The following is a 16,834-nucleotide window of genomic DNA, read 5'->3' on the forward strand; positions in this document are numbered from 1 at the left end:
AGTCAACCACCTGTTAGTGATTTCATGGCATTGAGTGTCAATTTGTATTTGGGATCAGTATTTGCTAGTTTCTTCTTCTTAAACAATCTGAAGAGTGTTTTGATAAAACCAATTGCTGTAACTCTGAACTAAGTCTCTAAGTTTATTTCTGTTTTGACTATTGTTAAGATTATGCGTGTCATAAGTCTCCCAGACTTTCAGTTTTAAGATATTAGGGGGCTTTCACACTTGACCCCAAAGTCAAGTTTGTTTGATTGGTGTGAACACTGCATACCATACTTGGGCACAGATCAACGAACCGTTCCCGGGTCCCCGGGTATGGGTTTGGTTTACTCGGGTACGGTTCTCATTCAAGTGTGAAAACAACTGCACCAAAACCCAGAATGGACAAATTTGGATTTCAACATACTGGACATTATATTAATTCAGTATTAAATAACCTTAATGTTAATTGGAATCAATTCAAATTGAATAAAATTAAAATTATAGTTTCCTGTAATATTGAAAATAGGTTAATGATTGGTTACTAACCAAATTATGTTAAAAAAAAAAAATCATTGAACTAAGCTTTGGGCAGCTATACAAAATGTTCTTAGCAGTAAAATTTTTACGGAACAGTGAGGTCCAGATGCAATAAGTGTGGGTTTTTGTGCTTTTCACTTGTTTTCAGGTAGGCTCAAAATAGCCTTAAAGTCACCAACAAGATATCATCCCACAGAATCCAGGACTGAGAGAGAAACAGTATTTACATGACAGGTGTAAATTGGCCAGGGAGCTGAAAACAACTGCCCGCACTTTTTCTTTCTGTACTTCTCTTCAGATTTAAAGGATTTAAATTCTGTATTTACCAAAATTTGTTTGTAAGATATGAAATGTGAAGTGACTTTACAGTATAATTTCATAATAGTAGTTTTTTACGTCTAATTCTGCTGACAGTAAGTATGGATGTATATTAAGTGGACAATATATTAATGTGCCATTTAATGGAAACATTTATTCATTCTTGCAGGAATATTAGGGAACAAATATTTCATATTGTCGACTCAATGGTTCTGTTGTAAATTTGACAGTAACCCATGCCTTAAATTCTAACTGTTGTTGACCTTTGGAGTGTAGCTAGTGTACAGGTATGCGCGAGATTCCTCTGTTTTTTTATCGCTACTATATAATGCCAGGAAAGATGCATAACTGCAGTCTGTGATTCACTTTATTAATGAAGTGCCTGCAGGTTTGCCCAACACACACACTCCTTCAATAGCCCAGCCAGCCTTAATGGCTATAATAACTCTTTCACTAAGTATCACAGGTCTATGTAATGTCATCAGACCCCCTCTTCCATGGACACACACACACACACACATACACATACACATTCTCTTCCCCCACTTCCTCCAAATTCTCTCAAATTTGCCAAATGCTTTTTCATGGGTTGCAAATTAGCTTTGACCTTGTGAAGCTGAAAGGTTGAATCATGCACAAGGTTTTTCTTTGGCGTTATAATATTTACTATTCCCTTCTCATAATCAGCCTTCATGTGCCCAACCCCAGCCCCTGTAGCCTGATATTGCCGCAGAAAAAGGGCTCACTGCCGAGAAGATAGCAATTATTCATGCCTAGTGTCTCTGCCTGTGGAGAAGACAGAAAAACTAAAAGAAGACCCATCCACCCCCTTGCAAAGTAAAAGCTGTCTTTTCTTAGGTCCATTACTTGAAGATAAAAGTAAAGAAATGCACCAACAAGACTCTTAATCAAAGGGTATACCATAACGTTGAAGATATTGCTAAATTGTCTTTAATTGATACTCGAAGGCTTTTGGCTACCTGAGGTTTTAACTGTCAGTGGGGACCAGTGGAAGTTACCATGGTAACCCATAAAAACAATGTTTTTTCTGGTTAGTACTCTAAAGAGAAATACAAAGGCTCCTTCCTTTCCTCTTGAAGTTGATAGCAGTTGACTAAACACTCAAGGAGAACTCAAGAGCAGAGGAAAGGGATTAGTCTAAGCTTCCCCCCTTTTCAAGTGAGTATTGGCTAAAAAGCTGAATATGAATAGTAACATTAAAACAGAACCACTCTTACCCTGTTTGGCTTCCTGAGACTTGAGCCACCTGAGACTTCTAAACAGGCTCACAAACATCAACCCACTATTCTTAAATTAGTACCAGTAATGACTTACCTGAGGATTTCCCTCTAAGGGTTTGAAAATCAACCTACCATAAACAACAACATACAAACCATTTTTTGAATTACCTCTGAAGATATATTAAGATATCTGAGAGTTGAAATTAATAGTAGTGGAACAGACATGCTTTGGCTAAAGTGATGCTACTGTGAAATCACAAGCACATTATAGCTTCAAGCTGTTTGTTTGTCTCAGAATTGCTACCTAAACGAGCTATCCAAGGGAATGAAACTGTTGGAAATTAGTTAATCTAGTGTTCAGTGTTTCTGATCCAAAATGCTTGATTGCTATATACCTGTGATAAACCCTTTCATTTTTAAGAATCAACATTGGAAATAAACAATCCATTTAATCAGTTTTTGCAGATAGTTTTAAGAGATTAGCATGCATATCAGAAGTTACATTTGTTTAGATCTTCATTATATCAGAAAGTTTTTCAGCTCTCATTCTGCTCCGTCTGAAAGGAACAGAAGAGGCTATAAAACACAAGCTACAATAGATATGCAAGGTCACACAAGTATACAGAATAAAATCAAAACTGACCTGACAGCACAGTATAAATATCTATTTATTTTTAAATCTGCCTTTACCAAATTGCACATCCTTCACATTTTAAAAAGGGGGGGGGGGGGTTTAGAAGAAATCTGGATCAAATAAAAAAACTTGCAGCAGAGAATAATTGAGTTAAAGGTTAAGTCAAAACCAGAAAGAATTGAGACAGATTATACAATCTTCTTATTTTTATGCTTTTAAAAATTAGGTGTTAGGAGTGTTTCTACAAGTCAATTGCAAATTACTTAGGAATTAAAAGGGCACTCTATAGGAAATGTTTTATGTCTTCAACCCCACATTCACCTATTCAAGCTGATTTAGGCCCAGGACAAACCTTTTGTGAAAACTCAATAAGTGAAGGGGTCAATTTTCAATCATTGGAGGATTTTGTAACTGCTTTATTCCATTGCTATTGATCTTGTTTTAAATGTAGGACAGGCGTCGGACAATGCCGACCATTAGTGCCGACCATCTTCTCTCCATTTTCCCTTCCACTCTCCACTCTTTACACCATAAAGCTTGGGAGCGCAGGAGAAAGTAAAACATAATCCAAAGGTCTTTCCACTTATTGCAGGGTAAGCTTATTGATGACCTGTCACATTAACTCGCTTTGGGGAAGAATTATAGCAACAATTTGGAATAAAGTGTGGCGAACAGAAAACGAGAAATCATTAGATCCTTGGGCTAGTGTTATGAATTACATGTAATAGCCCTTTTATCCATTAAATCTCAATGGCAGAGGACACTTCAGCAATCTCGATAAGCACACACATACATGCACATGACCACACACACAAGGCATTCTAATTTTCATTTGCTGACATGAAGTTTTATTTGATCCTTTATTCATTCTTCTCTGCTTGTCTCCCTCTGGGAATTGTTGTGGCGGCAACTTGCTTCCTCCAGTGTCACTCATTTCTGTGTGGGCTACTGTTCCTGCTGCTCTTGTTCTGCAGTTGACTCACACATTGCAGTTCTTCCAAGCTAACCAGCAGCATAATGTAGGTTATGACGGCTGCTATCTGAAAAGCCGCAGCAATACAGTCTTGATTAAGTCACCACAGGTGTACAAATGATATTATCTGCCTGATTCATCCTAGGTTGTATTTTATTGCTGTTTTGAAGTGGTTATGGATTTTGCTGATCATAGAGCTGCTTTGATAGATTGACTCTTGCATGCAACTTATTGAATTCATATGATTAATTATCTTGCTTTGCTTATAACTTCATTATGTTACCCTGCTGACCACAATTTCTTTTCATTCTTGGAAGAGCAAAGAGATGGTTATATATATTCAAGATAGTGTTCAAGTCTACATGTGGGCTTTATTGAATGATTAGCAGAAATAATTTGTTTTCAGTATCTAATTTATCCACTCTGACCTGGTAATAATGTGCAAGTACTCACGCAGACACACACGTGTCTTGGTAACTTCTCTTTTCAGTCTTTGTAACTCTCACATGCATGGGTGCATGTATTCAAAGTGTACGCACACGTGTCTTTCGGCCCTCTGCTACACCCTCCAAGGACTCTTTCATCTTGACACCAGAGCCGGCATTAGATGCGAATTGGTGGAACTTGTCTTTTCTGTAAGTGCTATGCGAAGGCAACTGCACTTGCTTAAAGTTCTTGAAGACGTTTCACCTCTCTTCCAGAAGGCTTCTTCTCTTTTAACTGACTAGTGGGGAGATCCGGGTATTTATCCTGTGGTGAGATCAGCAACACTTGTGAGTCGTTGAGGTCACATTATTCGTTGACCCTCCCGGTCATCGTGTGAGTCGTTAGGATCGCATGGGTCAAGGTGTGGCTGGGTGCTAAAACCTTGAGGGTCGTTAGGGTGACAAGTGAGTCGTTGACCCACCCTGCCATCATGTGAGTGTTCACATGAGTCCTGGTGTGGATGGGTGTTCAGCTGTCTGGGGAGTGAAATTTAGAATTGCATTGTCGGTGGCTGACAGGTGGTGTCTCAGATCACCTCCTCCGTTTAGTGACGGTTGTTCCAGATTGACAAAAATGGCTTCTTTCACTCCTCTTTCATGGAGTCGGCTTCTATTTGTTTGTTCCTTTTGTGTTTGGTCACATTCTATTTCAGGGTACTTGGCTACATCATATGTATAAGTAATTATCTCATGATTATGAAATAAATTTTATAATAGCTGGGAAAAAGTCAATAAAAAGTCAGGCTTTAGTTCCGGGGACTTCCAAAGATTTTTCAGTGATTCTGATGAATATAAAATCAAAGTTCAAATTAACTCAAACTAATATTGTCTATTTAAAAGTAATGAGGTACTCTCACACAAACACTCAAAGATTCCCTGACCCGCACCACAGACACAAGGACACTGCCGTTCTATAAGCTCATGCTTAAGATAGCTGCTGCTTTATTGATCTGAGCAACTGGAACCCCTGCTTCACAGAGCCATATCTAAGATAGGGAGAGGAAAAAGCATAATCCAAAAGAAGAAAAAGATGCCTGGAGGGCATGAATTTTAATATTATCAAATTTAATACCAAGGATGGAAGTGCACAAGAGGCAGTAATGTATGTTAAGTTACAGTATGTAAATACAATATGACTAGCATACTGATATGATTCAAGGACACTGCGTCTGATCAGTTGAAATTGCTAATTGAAAAGATGGCTTTAGATGAAAGGCAGTGGAGAAGATGGTATGCTGTCCCGAGAGATTTTGTAACAGCACTTTACAGAATGGGAAACATCTCCTTGAAGTTCTTCCCACAATGACTGCAAATATAGCATCTGAAGAATGAGATAAGGACATATATTACATACAGATATACAGTAAGTTGCCCATTTAACAAGCAGTATCATCTTTAACTGACTAAAACAGCTGAGTCAGACCTTTTGTTACTTCAGCTACTGAGCCACTCCAGGGGGCTTCCCTTCTTAGATTTTTAATATATTTCCCATTCACATTTTTATGCAGGAATGAAGAACCTAGAGTTCACCACTTTATGTATGATTTTGCAGGTATTATGATCAGGATCGTATGACATGGAAGTGATGACTAGAGCAGGGGTCAGGCTTTTCTTGTAAGGTCATCATTTCTCTTCAACTGAGCCCTTGATTGAATATTTGAGCTTTCACTTGAACTAATAATGTTCCTTTTGACCTAAAGCATACAGCAGTCATCACACATGCTTTAATTTTGATGTATAGTATACTTGGCACTCTTTCCAGAAATGTGATGATATAATTAATGTTATTTAATCTGCCCAGATAATATGACTATATTCTTGCCATTTTTAGCCTTAACACATCTGGGAAAAACCAACACAGTACTGCTATCACATATCCTTACACAGTAACTCCATACGGAGCTAGCATCAGTGAAACAGATCAGATGAGGAGTTAGTGGGGCATTTGGTTCAGTCCAGCCAAGCAGTGGCTCACAGAAGCCATGAACCCCTTTAATTTATTAAACAAGCCCAATTCGCAAGGCCAGACGACAAAGAGAGCGTTATAAATATTAAAAGAGGAGTTTGCTCTGCCACACTCTCATATTAAATCACACAGAGAAGAATGCATGTGCCCTTATTAAAAGATAATGTGTTCTGGAGCCATAAAAATGTATAACCCTCCACTCTATATCCTTCTCCTCCTTGTCTTCTTTCCTTTTCCATCCTGCTCTGACTGAAATTTCAGCCCTTTCCTGTCCATCAATCTCTATTTTTTCATTTCCTTTCTCTGTGTGTCTTTGTACACTCTTGCTGTATTTTTTCCTTCCGCAAATAGCAGTGGACTAGAGCAGAATACATAAGCACACAATACATTAACCATGTTTTGCACTTGAAGGCCAGGGCACTCATATTTATTATATGTATTTACGTGTTGTAAGTTATGATGACTTTATATCACAGGCTTCTGTTGCTTCGTGAGTATCAAGTTATCAAGTATCTGGTTAGAAAATCTAATCTTGAGCATCAAATACTCACCCCCTTTCGACTTGAAAGATGCCTTAAAAGACTACTCCACTGATTCAGCATTGCACTCCTTTAATATATATGCATGCTCAGTATGTGGCAAACAACTGCGAATTTGCCAGTAAATTCTACTTCTGATGGAGAATTGGAGCTATGAGGAAGCAATAGCAAATATTGCAAGATGTCTTTTTAATAATTCTGTTGCCAAAGTTGTGAGCAATCTATATCTACAGTATATCTAGTGTTTGGAACATACTGAACAGGTGTATCAACAGTGAAAAAGAAGAGGATTATTCTACAAAGTGTATTGATGTATTGATACCTTTGACACACTTTTTGCCACGACTTGAGCTCACCATCCTAATCTATACAAACTGACTTCAGTGGCTATTCTCCATGAAGGCGCAAGCTAGAATCCTTTCAGAGTGACCTTTCAATTCTACTCAGAAGATTAATTTTCAGTGGAGTGTCCCTTCAAGGTCAAAAGTGATGCAGTAGCAGTAGGGTAAGACAACATGTGTCAGATAGTATAGATGTGTGTGGACATGACACCAGCATATTGCATGGCCAAAGTGAGTAGCACTCAGTAGGCAGTCACGGCTTGATTGTGCTTGCACTTGGTTGTAACAACCAAACTGGAGTGCAGCGGTGAGTTGGGATGATGGTAAAAAACATTCACTATCCTGACAGATAGAGGTGAAGAGACACAGCCATGTGTGTAACTAAACGCCTGACTCCTCGCCCTGCTGGGCCGCACTGGGGGAACATTCCTCTACTCTCTGCTCCACTGACCAAGCAGAACTGCAGCACAGTGAAACCGCGCTACGCATGTCTGTGTGTATGAGCGTGTGTCGGCGTGAGTGTGTATTTGTCCACTTGGAAGCAGTGAAGTGCGACGGCCTGGTCACTCAGACCATGGAGAGTTATGGAGCGAGAGCAAGCCAGCTGTTCAATTTGGCCACATGGGCGGACTCAGAAAGAAAAGGAGAATACTGAAGAGAAAAAGTGTCAATATATGATTTGTGCTGTATGTCTAAACCACACTTCCATCACTGCTTACCCTGCTCTGACATTGCCATATTTTAGCTTTCATGAGCCCACATACACACACAAATATACACACACACAAAGTGACAGGACTGTATATGGCATGCCCTGGCACTCAGAGGAGGATAATGAGATGAGTGCTAATTTCTAAGGTGTCATGGACTGATATGAATAATACAGGCTATTCCGTTACCCATCTCTCCCATTGCTGTCACTGTCAACTTTTTTTAGATCCACCTACAGTGGGTCTGTACACTGTCAGCGTCACATCCTTACTCTTAGCTTGACTAGCCCGAAAGTCAGACTTTGTGAAAGAAGGAAGTGACCAAGGTGAATAAAGGAAATAAGCTATTGTTGAAAGAAAGGGAAACCTTTGATGGGTTTTGCATGCGGTATGTAAAAGCTAATCATGCAGTATATTCACTCTCTTGTGACTCTTACTATAATTGCTACTGCTTTTCCAACAGCTAGCGAACGATCCTAACTCTCTGACACCTAAATCATTTTCCTAACAACAAACGTTCCTCGCCAAGAAACAGACAAAAAGATTGATCTTTCCTTTTTTATGTTCCATGTGATGATTTATTTACTGTGTACTATTCTTCCACTGCTGCCCTGGTTTGCATGTTGGGGACTCCTGCGGCACCGTGGGGGTGGTCCTGAATTATTCACTTCTTTTTTCTGAGTCCTTTCATTCTCTCTTTCCTTCATTTTGCAGGGTGAATGTGTCTGCCTGTAGCTGCTCTTTGTGTCAATGTGGTGTCCGTCCCTCTTCCTCTCTCTCTGTCTCTCTCTCTCTCTCTCCATCTTATCATTCTCAGAGAGCTAGGCAGCTCTGCTCTGACTGCATGATATGAAAGGAGAGAGGAATGACAGCAGCTCAGAACAATTATTAGATCAGGAACAAGCTGGGAATAATCTTCTCTTCCCTTCTCGCTCTGTTTTGTGTTGTCTGCCTTTTGCTGTTCCTCTGCCCTCACTCCTTCACCTCACCAGCCGATGCCGTCATCTGCTCCCTTTGTTTCTCTCTCTGTCTTTCCTCAGATCCCAACGCTCTGGGGCAGCACGGCACTGACCATGCTTTGATCGGAGGAGTGGTGGCCGTAGTGGTCTTTGTCACCTTGTGTTTAATCATTGTTCTGGGAAGATACCTGGCCAGGCATAAAGGTAAAACCACAGTGGACCAGACCTGAGTCTCTCAAGACTCATGGAACTAGTGGAGCATGGACCTACTTGTCCCACTAGACATCAGAGTCTTTCCCCAATTCCCAAGTTACAAATGTATGACATATCTACCTGCATTCGAGAAGGTTTAAGTCCCGCACACATAAGAAGCTTTGATGGACATGTGCCTTTGATCTGTGGCACAAAGTATGATGCCACCCGTGCATAAATAGGACTCATTAAGTTATTATTTGTTTCTATTGTTTCAAAAACAATCCAAAATTTGACTTAACCCCATGCACTTATTGTTGTGTTTTGGATCAAAATTTGCACTTCTTCTCAGAGTTATAACTCAGTCAAATCTGAACACACAGACATGAGACACATATTTTTAGATTCAGTGTGACCTAACTTTCTTAGAATATGATCATTATTATTCATTCATATATTTTCATTTTTCATGTCCTTCGCAAAATAAATGTCCATGTATCCACTTAGAAGTCAGGAAAAAAAGCGCTCCTAGTTACACCGGCACTTGCCTGAGAATAATCACGTTGCTAAGTTTTCTACGGTATCTACAGTAATCCAGTGACAGTTGTCCGTACATCTCTGGGTACATTGCAAACTGAAACTGCTGATAGCTATTTCAGCATGCTTTTAATGGTGTCAGCTTGCCAAAATGTAAATGAACGTAGGCCAAAAAAATTTAGAGCATGTCGTAGCCCTTATCTTAACTCACTGAATCCATGGCGGTATTATACTTCCTGTTTACATCCCCCAAAGTATTAAGGGAACTGTAGATCCAAAATCTTGGGCATTTTTATCTTTTTAAAGGCTGAACATTGTGCAATAGAGGTTGGAAAAGAAGCTCAGAAAGTTCCATCCACATAGTATAGTACAACTCACATGCAAATTGATGGCATTTCTGAGTAGCCACACTTATTTTCAAAATAACAATATATGGCATACTTGGCTAAAGCATTTTGCAGATCTGGTGAGAGAAAGAGAACAAAAAAAAGGGGGAAATGAGCCAAAAAGCCTGGGGTTACAAGTTAATGGTCATTCCAACGCGGATGCTACAAAACCGAGCTCTCACACTGAGAGCCGCATGACATTATTTGGAGGTGCAACTTTAAGCCTTCACCGCCACCACTGAGAACACCAAAGGTGTTTGTCGATGCGGGGTTTTACAAACCTACTCTCTGCTGTATTTACATATCCTGTACTATCCTAGCTTCTCATCATTCTGTATATGAATAATGTAGCATTACTGATGTTGTCTTCAGATGTGTTTTCGCCTCAGGCAGCACACATCATTTAGGGCTGTTCAGTATTTGTTTTTTCTTGATATAGATTTGTTTTGGGTTTTTTTTTGTTTTTCGCTTCCTCAGGAACATACTTGACAAATGAAGCCAAAGGAGCAGACGACGCGCCTGACGCCGACACAGCCATCATCAATGCTGAGGGCAACCATGCACACGCAGAAGAAAAGAAAGAATACTTCATTTAGACTGCAGAGGGAGCTATGCAGCTCTCTCCCTCCCCTTTTCCTCTTTCAGTCTCTGTATCCCTTTTTCTCACTTTCTGTCTCCTCCTTTTCTTCTCCACCTCTGACCAGTGCCCCTGTCCTGACCACGAGGAACCCGCAGGCAGTCTACAGGAAGGGAAAGTTCCCCAATCGTTTTCCTGTTATTGCCTTTTGTTGAGCCTATTTCTATCATTTACATCTTGTCCTTTATCTTTTTTTGTTGTTTTTTTTTTTTCTTTTTGGCAGCCAGTTTTCACAGGCAGCTTGCCAATGCTGTTGAAGTGGTACCCTTTGTCATATTTTTCCTCATCTTTGACATGAATTCCTGGAGATCTGTGTATCTATCATGACTGCTTCTTACATTGCCCCTTGTTCGTCTTCTCTGCTGCATCCCTCCAAGCAGACACCCAAACACATACGATATCCCCTTTGTTCACACACATCCACAAACACATATCATACTTCACATCAACACGGTGCCTAAAAAATACAGACGCCATTGAACTTCTGTCAATGCCTTCATGTATCGTCTGTCAGTAGCAATGTAAATGCTTTGTAGATGGTTAACTGGACCATCATTTCATTGCTTAGCTCACAGTTTCTGATTATGCATTGCATCTTTTTTATTTGAATGAAGATCTGTGCTGTTTACGCCTTATACATGTCTATCACACTGAATATGGTACTTTTAGATGCTCCACCTCCCCCAACCCCATCCCTCCAAATAGACTTGTAATTAAACAGTTGACCGATTGTAAGATAAGAAGAAGGTTTTGTGTAACACTGTAGCAAGGTTTGTCAGACAAGTGTATAATATGATTTTCGTTATTAGGGTAAGGGTGATAAAGGGTAGTGTGGGGTATTGTTTATAGCAGAGAATACACACCAAAAATAAATGAAAGATGCTACAGGAAGCATTGCATCAAATGAACTCAATCAGTTATATAAAACCATTTGCTAAATCTGCTGTCCCTATGTACTTTTGTCTGTATATTCCTGCACTGTCCAGGCTGCAGTTTAGCGAAACACCAACACCTTCAGTGTCCTCTTAAAAGCTTACAGTAGTTTGTTATTCACATAAAGGGATCAGGTGTACAGAAAGAGTCAATCTTCAAAAGCTGTATAAATTGTATTGAAGTGAGTTTAGTTTTTCAGTTTGAAGAATTTTGTTTATCTTTATGTCACATTGAAATAATTTTAAGGCTGAAGGACCTTGTGAAATGTAAAATGAACCATTAAGGAGCTAAAAACAAGTACACAATTACAGTATGTACAGGAATTTTAGTATTACATTAATTTCCCTCGCTCTCTCAGTAATGTATTTTTTGGTGATAACTCTTAGAAGCTTGAGGTCCAGGCAGCTTTCCATAGTGGTTTGGGTACAAATTTCTGCTCATTTACTGGCTCATAGAAATCATATTATTACTCAATATAAATAGTAGTAACGTCAGTTTGATTAAAATCACATTTTTTTCTTTGTATCGTCACCTATAAATTTCTGTTTAACTTGTTTATAATAATTTAGTTAAACTGTAGATATCACCAACACATCGCACACGCCCACCTCTTAAACTTCATAACCACTCTTCTCAGTTCAATTTGCTCTCCATGAACTGAATTTTGATTTCCATTTCATGGGGTCTTCAAGCAAAAAAAAAAAAAAAGAAAAGAAAGAAAGAAAGACAAAAAAGGACATAGTGTTTGAGTACTGGGCCATAGGTCTGCAGGAACCTCCTTTCCAAAACTAAAAGCTGAAGACAAATAGAGAAGCACAAAAATGCCTGAATGAGTATCTGTATTCCTTTGCCAACAGCTAGATCACCTTGGGAATGGTTCCTCTATTCAAATGGGTAGTGGAAAGATGACAAGGCTGTCTCTGATTTAAGTCTGGAAAAAAAAAAAAAAGATACAGTTCATCTTTTTGAAAATGTAAGCTGAATCGTGTTTTTTATAAAAAAAAATGTTTCTAATATTTTTAGTTTAAATGGTTCTAAGCTCCCTGCTGTATATTGTGTCTGCTAAAATGTGGTTGATTGTGAAAATTGCTGTTAAATTCTGGATTCCCGTATTCCTTCAAATTTGTATATTAGCCACCTTATCTATTTACTTTTTGATTTTTCATTTCATAATCCTTATTAGAAATCTTTTAAACAAATGTATTTTGTTTTGGCACAAGGCATGTATATAATGTGTGAGAACTAAACTTTGGTAATGCACATTAGCATGTTTTTGGTTGTTTATCATTCTTAATTTATTTGAACTGAGGTTATTTAGGAGAGAAACCACAAAGAAAGTATATTTGTAACTTAAAATTGGAGAATAGTGGCTTCTTGTGTTTGTGGTGTGCTCTTAGGTTTTACAGATCTAAAGGACTTGGTGTTATAGAAAATATGATTATCAAAATCGAAAAAAATTCAAAATCCAATGAAACTAATGTGGAAAAAAAATTACGGTGTCCTGTGCAATGGCCTTTTGTCCACAGAAACAGAAGAAATTGTGCATCTGTCTCAACCAAATCCTTAAAATGCAAATTGGAATTGAGATATATCAATAGAAACATTACTTTTATGTAGGAGGCAATGGAAGTTTCACACAGACCTAGACAAACATAACATATCCTAGTAAACAACTTGTGTTTCTTTTCATATGTCCCAGCTCTTCGCCTTGCGTCAGTTTGCAGGAATTTGGTTGATTTACTCCCCTGTGGAAGAGTGATAAACACTGTGGCCCCTGAAATGAAAGACTTAAAGGCAAAGCACTAATCTGCTGAAAGGGAGTAAATTATTACCAAGGGCAATACTATAGTGGGCCCAGCTGTCTCCAATTCAGTGGCCAATTTACAACATTATGCAAATGAGGTCAGCAAGTAAGGTCTTTCTCTATGTGTTATAACTCAAGCAGTGCTGGAGTGAAGCACAAGTTGTGAATCATGCGATCGATCACCTCAGTTTCTGCCTATCACCACCGATGCAGGCTTTAGGTTGCCCCTTAATAAATCCTTTTTTTAGATGCAGATGTTTTTTCGCCACAGTTTGACAAATTCAGTGCACTTCAGTCAATACAGCATTTACAGGTGTAACTTCAGCCTCCCCAAAAACCTTCAGTAGATCCAGACTAAAGTGTTCTAGACTGGCTCTGGTCTTTAGAAACCTTCTGTATCACGTTTGTAAAAATACATCTGTCAAATACATCTATCTTCTTTTTAGTTTTTATTTCCATGCAGTTATTTTAATTGTGTCTTAAATTCACATTTTCTGTTGCTTTATGTCTGTGTACCCATCTTAGAAATAAGAGAGTGGTTGAATGGATTTGTTGATTCTGAAGTCAGAGAAACAGGCTGTTTTATATTAAATGAACACGCATAAATAAACAGGTCTGCAGTGATGAGTTGGTGTTTGTATTAGAAATGAAACAGGTGCCATTTACTAAAATATGCACTCTGACTAATTTGATGGAATTTTTTTAGTAAGTGGTGAAATGTGGTTTTTTTGTTGTTGTTGTTGTTGTTTGTTTTTCTTCCTGAAAACCACATGTAAATATTTGTTTTGACATGACAGTAATGAGCTAATTTGTCGCAAATGGCTTTTGAAGATAGTTAGACCAAACCTTAATCTTTTTTAATTTGTTATTTTAACAGCCGGGCACATACCATCATGCACTATTTTACTATGATAAAATCAATTGTAGCTCTGGTAAATCTTGGGGTCAGTTATTAGTCATATTTCTTTGTTGTTGTTGGTTGAAAAGAAGCTTTAAACTTGTTGCCTCCTTGCTTTCCTATATCATATTCATCGATTTGGTTAATATCCACAACACCATGGGCTTCTAATTTCATCCTGGCGGCAAGACAGTGACAGAACTAATGCAGTCACAGTGGCATTTTTACTGGGCACAAGTCCATTCTTGAGACTTTTTTCTATGTTTGGTAAATACCTGGCTCCAAATGAACCCACTTTATTAGACTGAAGGTGGGAGTGATGCAGTTGAGGTTACGTGTTTCTGCAGATTAAGCAGTGCGTACTGGTAGTAATATAAAATTGTAAACTATTTTGTGAACTATTTTCATGTTGGTGAAGGCCCATACAGACCTGTACAAAATCACAAAAAAAACTTTGTCTGCTGAGTTTAGCCTCTTTCACTTTTAATTACCTTTTTTAATCACACAAATTTAATCTAACACAGATTTAAATGCACATAAAATACATCTTTTAATGTGATTAAAGCGGTTTGTAATGGGTTAGATTGATAGGTGATTTATACCGATACTGTCTCACAACTACTTGTGGATTGTAGGATCATTCTGTAAACCTTCAGACATCATGCGGCAGCAGGAATCACATGTGTATGCTCCAGGCAACAGACAACAATACTAATAATAATAACTAATTTCATCACACTTAAAGCTAGTGTCATTGTCGACTAAGTGCACTGATATCATTATCTTATAAAATAGTTTTAATGAAATGTGAAATCAGCCAAAAAAGGGGACATCAGAACATCCTCGGATGCATACTTGTTTACTTGTGCCTTGTGACTCTGCACCTCCAGTTTGCTCCTTTGTCCTCCTCCTGCCTGTCTGCTGCTTTTAAAGAGAGATGAGACGAGCCGATGTGATTGGTGATTACTGAGGCTTATCCAAACTCCACTTGCTGATACTGCATTGTGTATTCATCCCGCTACAGCCTTTTCACCACACTGCACTGCCCCTGGAGCACATCTGGTCACAAAACATTGCAGTCAGTCAGGCACACTAGCGAGTTTACACTAGCGATTGCACTTGTCCTCAGTTTTAGGAAATTAGAGGCCCGTGTCAATTATAGATATCGACTCTGAATCCCTGATTGTAAAGGGATGGATATGAAAGTAATGGCCGCTTTGAGTCACAATATATCTAAAATATTTCCTTTTTTAACTGTATTGGTTTACATTTTGTTTTAATTCATGCTCCTCATTTGTTTACCACAGCAGTGATGATAGCATGACATGGCCCAGTCCAGTCCTGTCTCTCCTCCTCTGACCCTTCATATGTCTTTGCCATACAGTTTGCCTTTAGCGCACTTCTTTGTTCCTCTGCAGTATTGACACTAGACTCAATCAGCCCAATCTTTGCATTGTCACAGTGATACAACAACATGTGACACAGTCGCATGTAGTGATGTTTTTTCTTTTCTACTTTTTCATTATATCTGTTTCTTTTGTTTTGCATCTCAGGAATATTTTTCATTCAGAGATTTTTTTTAGTTTGTTTGGTTTCTGTCTTAAAAGGGGGACTTGTGAGCACTTCTCACTCTGCTAGTCCCTGTATGCTGACACCATGTATTTGTTGAGTTTAAGATTATCACAATGTCAATAAAATTATTCAGTGATTCTTCAGTAATTCTGTCATCTTGCCGTCTTTGGGATATTAGACTTAAGACGTAGTTCTTTGATATGATCACTGACTTGAAATACTGAGATTTAGAAATATGCTGCAAATAATCATGAGTTTCATTAAGGATAGTGGTTGTGTTTATACACAATGTTATCTAATTTTAGCTTATGATATGTAAGCGGTTCAATGCTTTTGTCCTCTGGTTCTTTTTTTTTGTGTCAACACGCATCTTTATGTATATCAGTCGTCAGATGAAAGGAGTTGTAATGCACTATCACTCACTAAATACAAAATATCCACAGTAAAGCTCAGTAAAGATCAGGATTAGAGCTAGACGTGTTAGTTCAGCTTCTGATGTACCTTGGTGAAATAAAAGGTTTCATATCAAGATGTACTAAGAGGGTTTGATTTGACATATAGCACCATAATGGAGGTGTTTTTTTCCCATTATCTGTGGGATTCATTATATTTAATTTAGAGGTTCTCATGTAAGAAATGGAAATTGTTGAATAAATAGTTGCCAAAACAACTGTATAAGCCTGATTCTATTTTTTTAGTCATCATTTTTTCTTCTAGAAGCCTCTTACCTCAGTATTTCTGAACTGAGAGATAAGCATTGATGATACACTACAAATACTACAGCTTTGAAGACGTCTGAATTCACAAGAATCCATGCACGCACACGGAACACACTCATAAAAACATGAGCAAGCACCTGCACAGACAAATGTTCATGAATCTTTATTAACAAGAATAATTCATGTTGTGTTTTACCTCCCTTATCTGCGCTCTGTGGTGTTGTTGTGATGCCTTTCAATTTGTCTTTCAGCTGTCTGAGCAGTATTTTTCTGTATTAGTTGACCGACGACACCAAGGCTGCAATACTCCTGCAAAAACAGCTTTACCTGTGAAATACAGTATAAGAACTTAAAAGTAGTCCCAGTATATCAGGACAGAGTGATGAGGGGAAAAGTCATTGAAAAGAATGAGGAAAACAGTAAAGTATATGTTGCTCAAGGAAAAAATCACTTCCAGACTGGGGAGCT

General features: G+C 38.4%; 1 protein-coding gene across 3 annotated transcripts in view; it reads left to right on the plus strand.

Moving 5' to 3' along the window:
- cadm2a (cell adhesion molecule 2a) overlaps positions 1 to 16,294 on the plus strand; it is a 200,851-nt gene extending 184,557 nt beyond the window's left edge. For all 3 annotated transcript variants that reach the window (XM_040150909.1, XM_040150911.1, XM_040150910.1), the window contains 2 exons: positions 8,770 to 8,892; positions 10,281 to 16,294. In XM_040150909.1, the coding sequence (XP_040006843.1) occupies positions 8,770 to 8,892; positions 10,281 to 10,399 (242 nt within the window). In that variant the 3' untranslated portion in view covers positions 10,400 to 16,294. The remainder of the gene's footprint in view (positions 1 to 8,769; positions 8,893 to 10,280) is intronic.
- Positions 16,295 to 16,834: the final 540 nt, after the last annotated feature.

The sequence above is a fragment of the Xiphias gladius genome, chromosome 17, assembly GCF_016859285.1.
Source record: "Xiphias gladius isolate SHS-SW01 ecotype Sanya breed wild chromosome 17, ASM1685928v1, whole genome shotgun sequence".
Lineage (NCBI taxonomy): Eukaryota > Metazoa > Chordata > Actinopteri > Istiophoriformes > Xiphiidae > Xiphias > Xiphias gladius.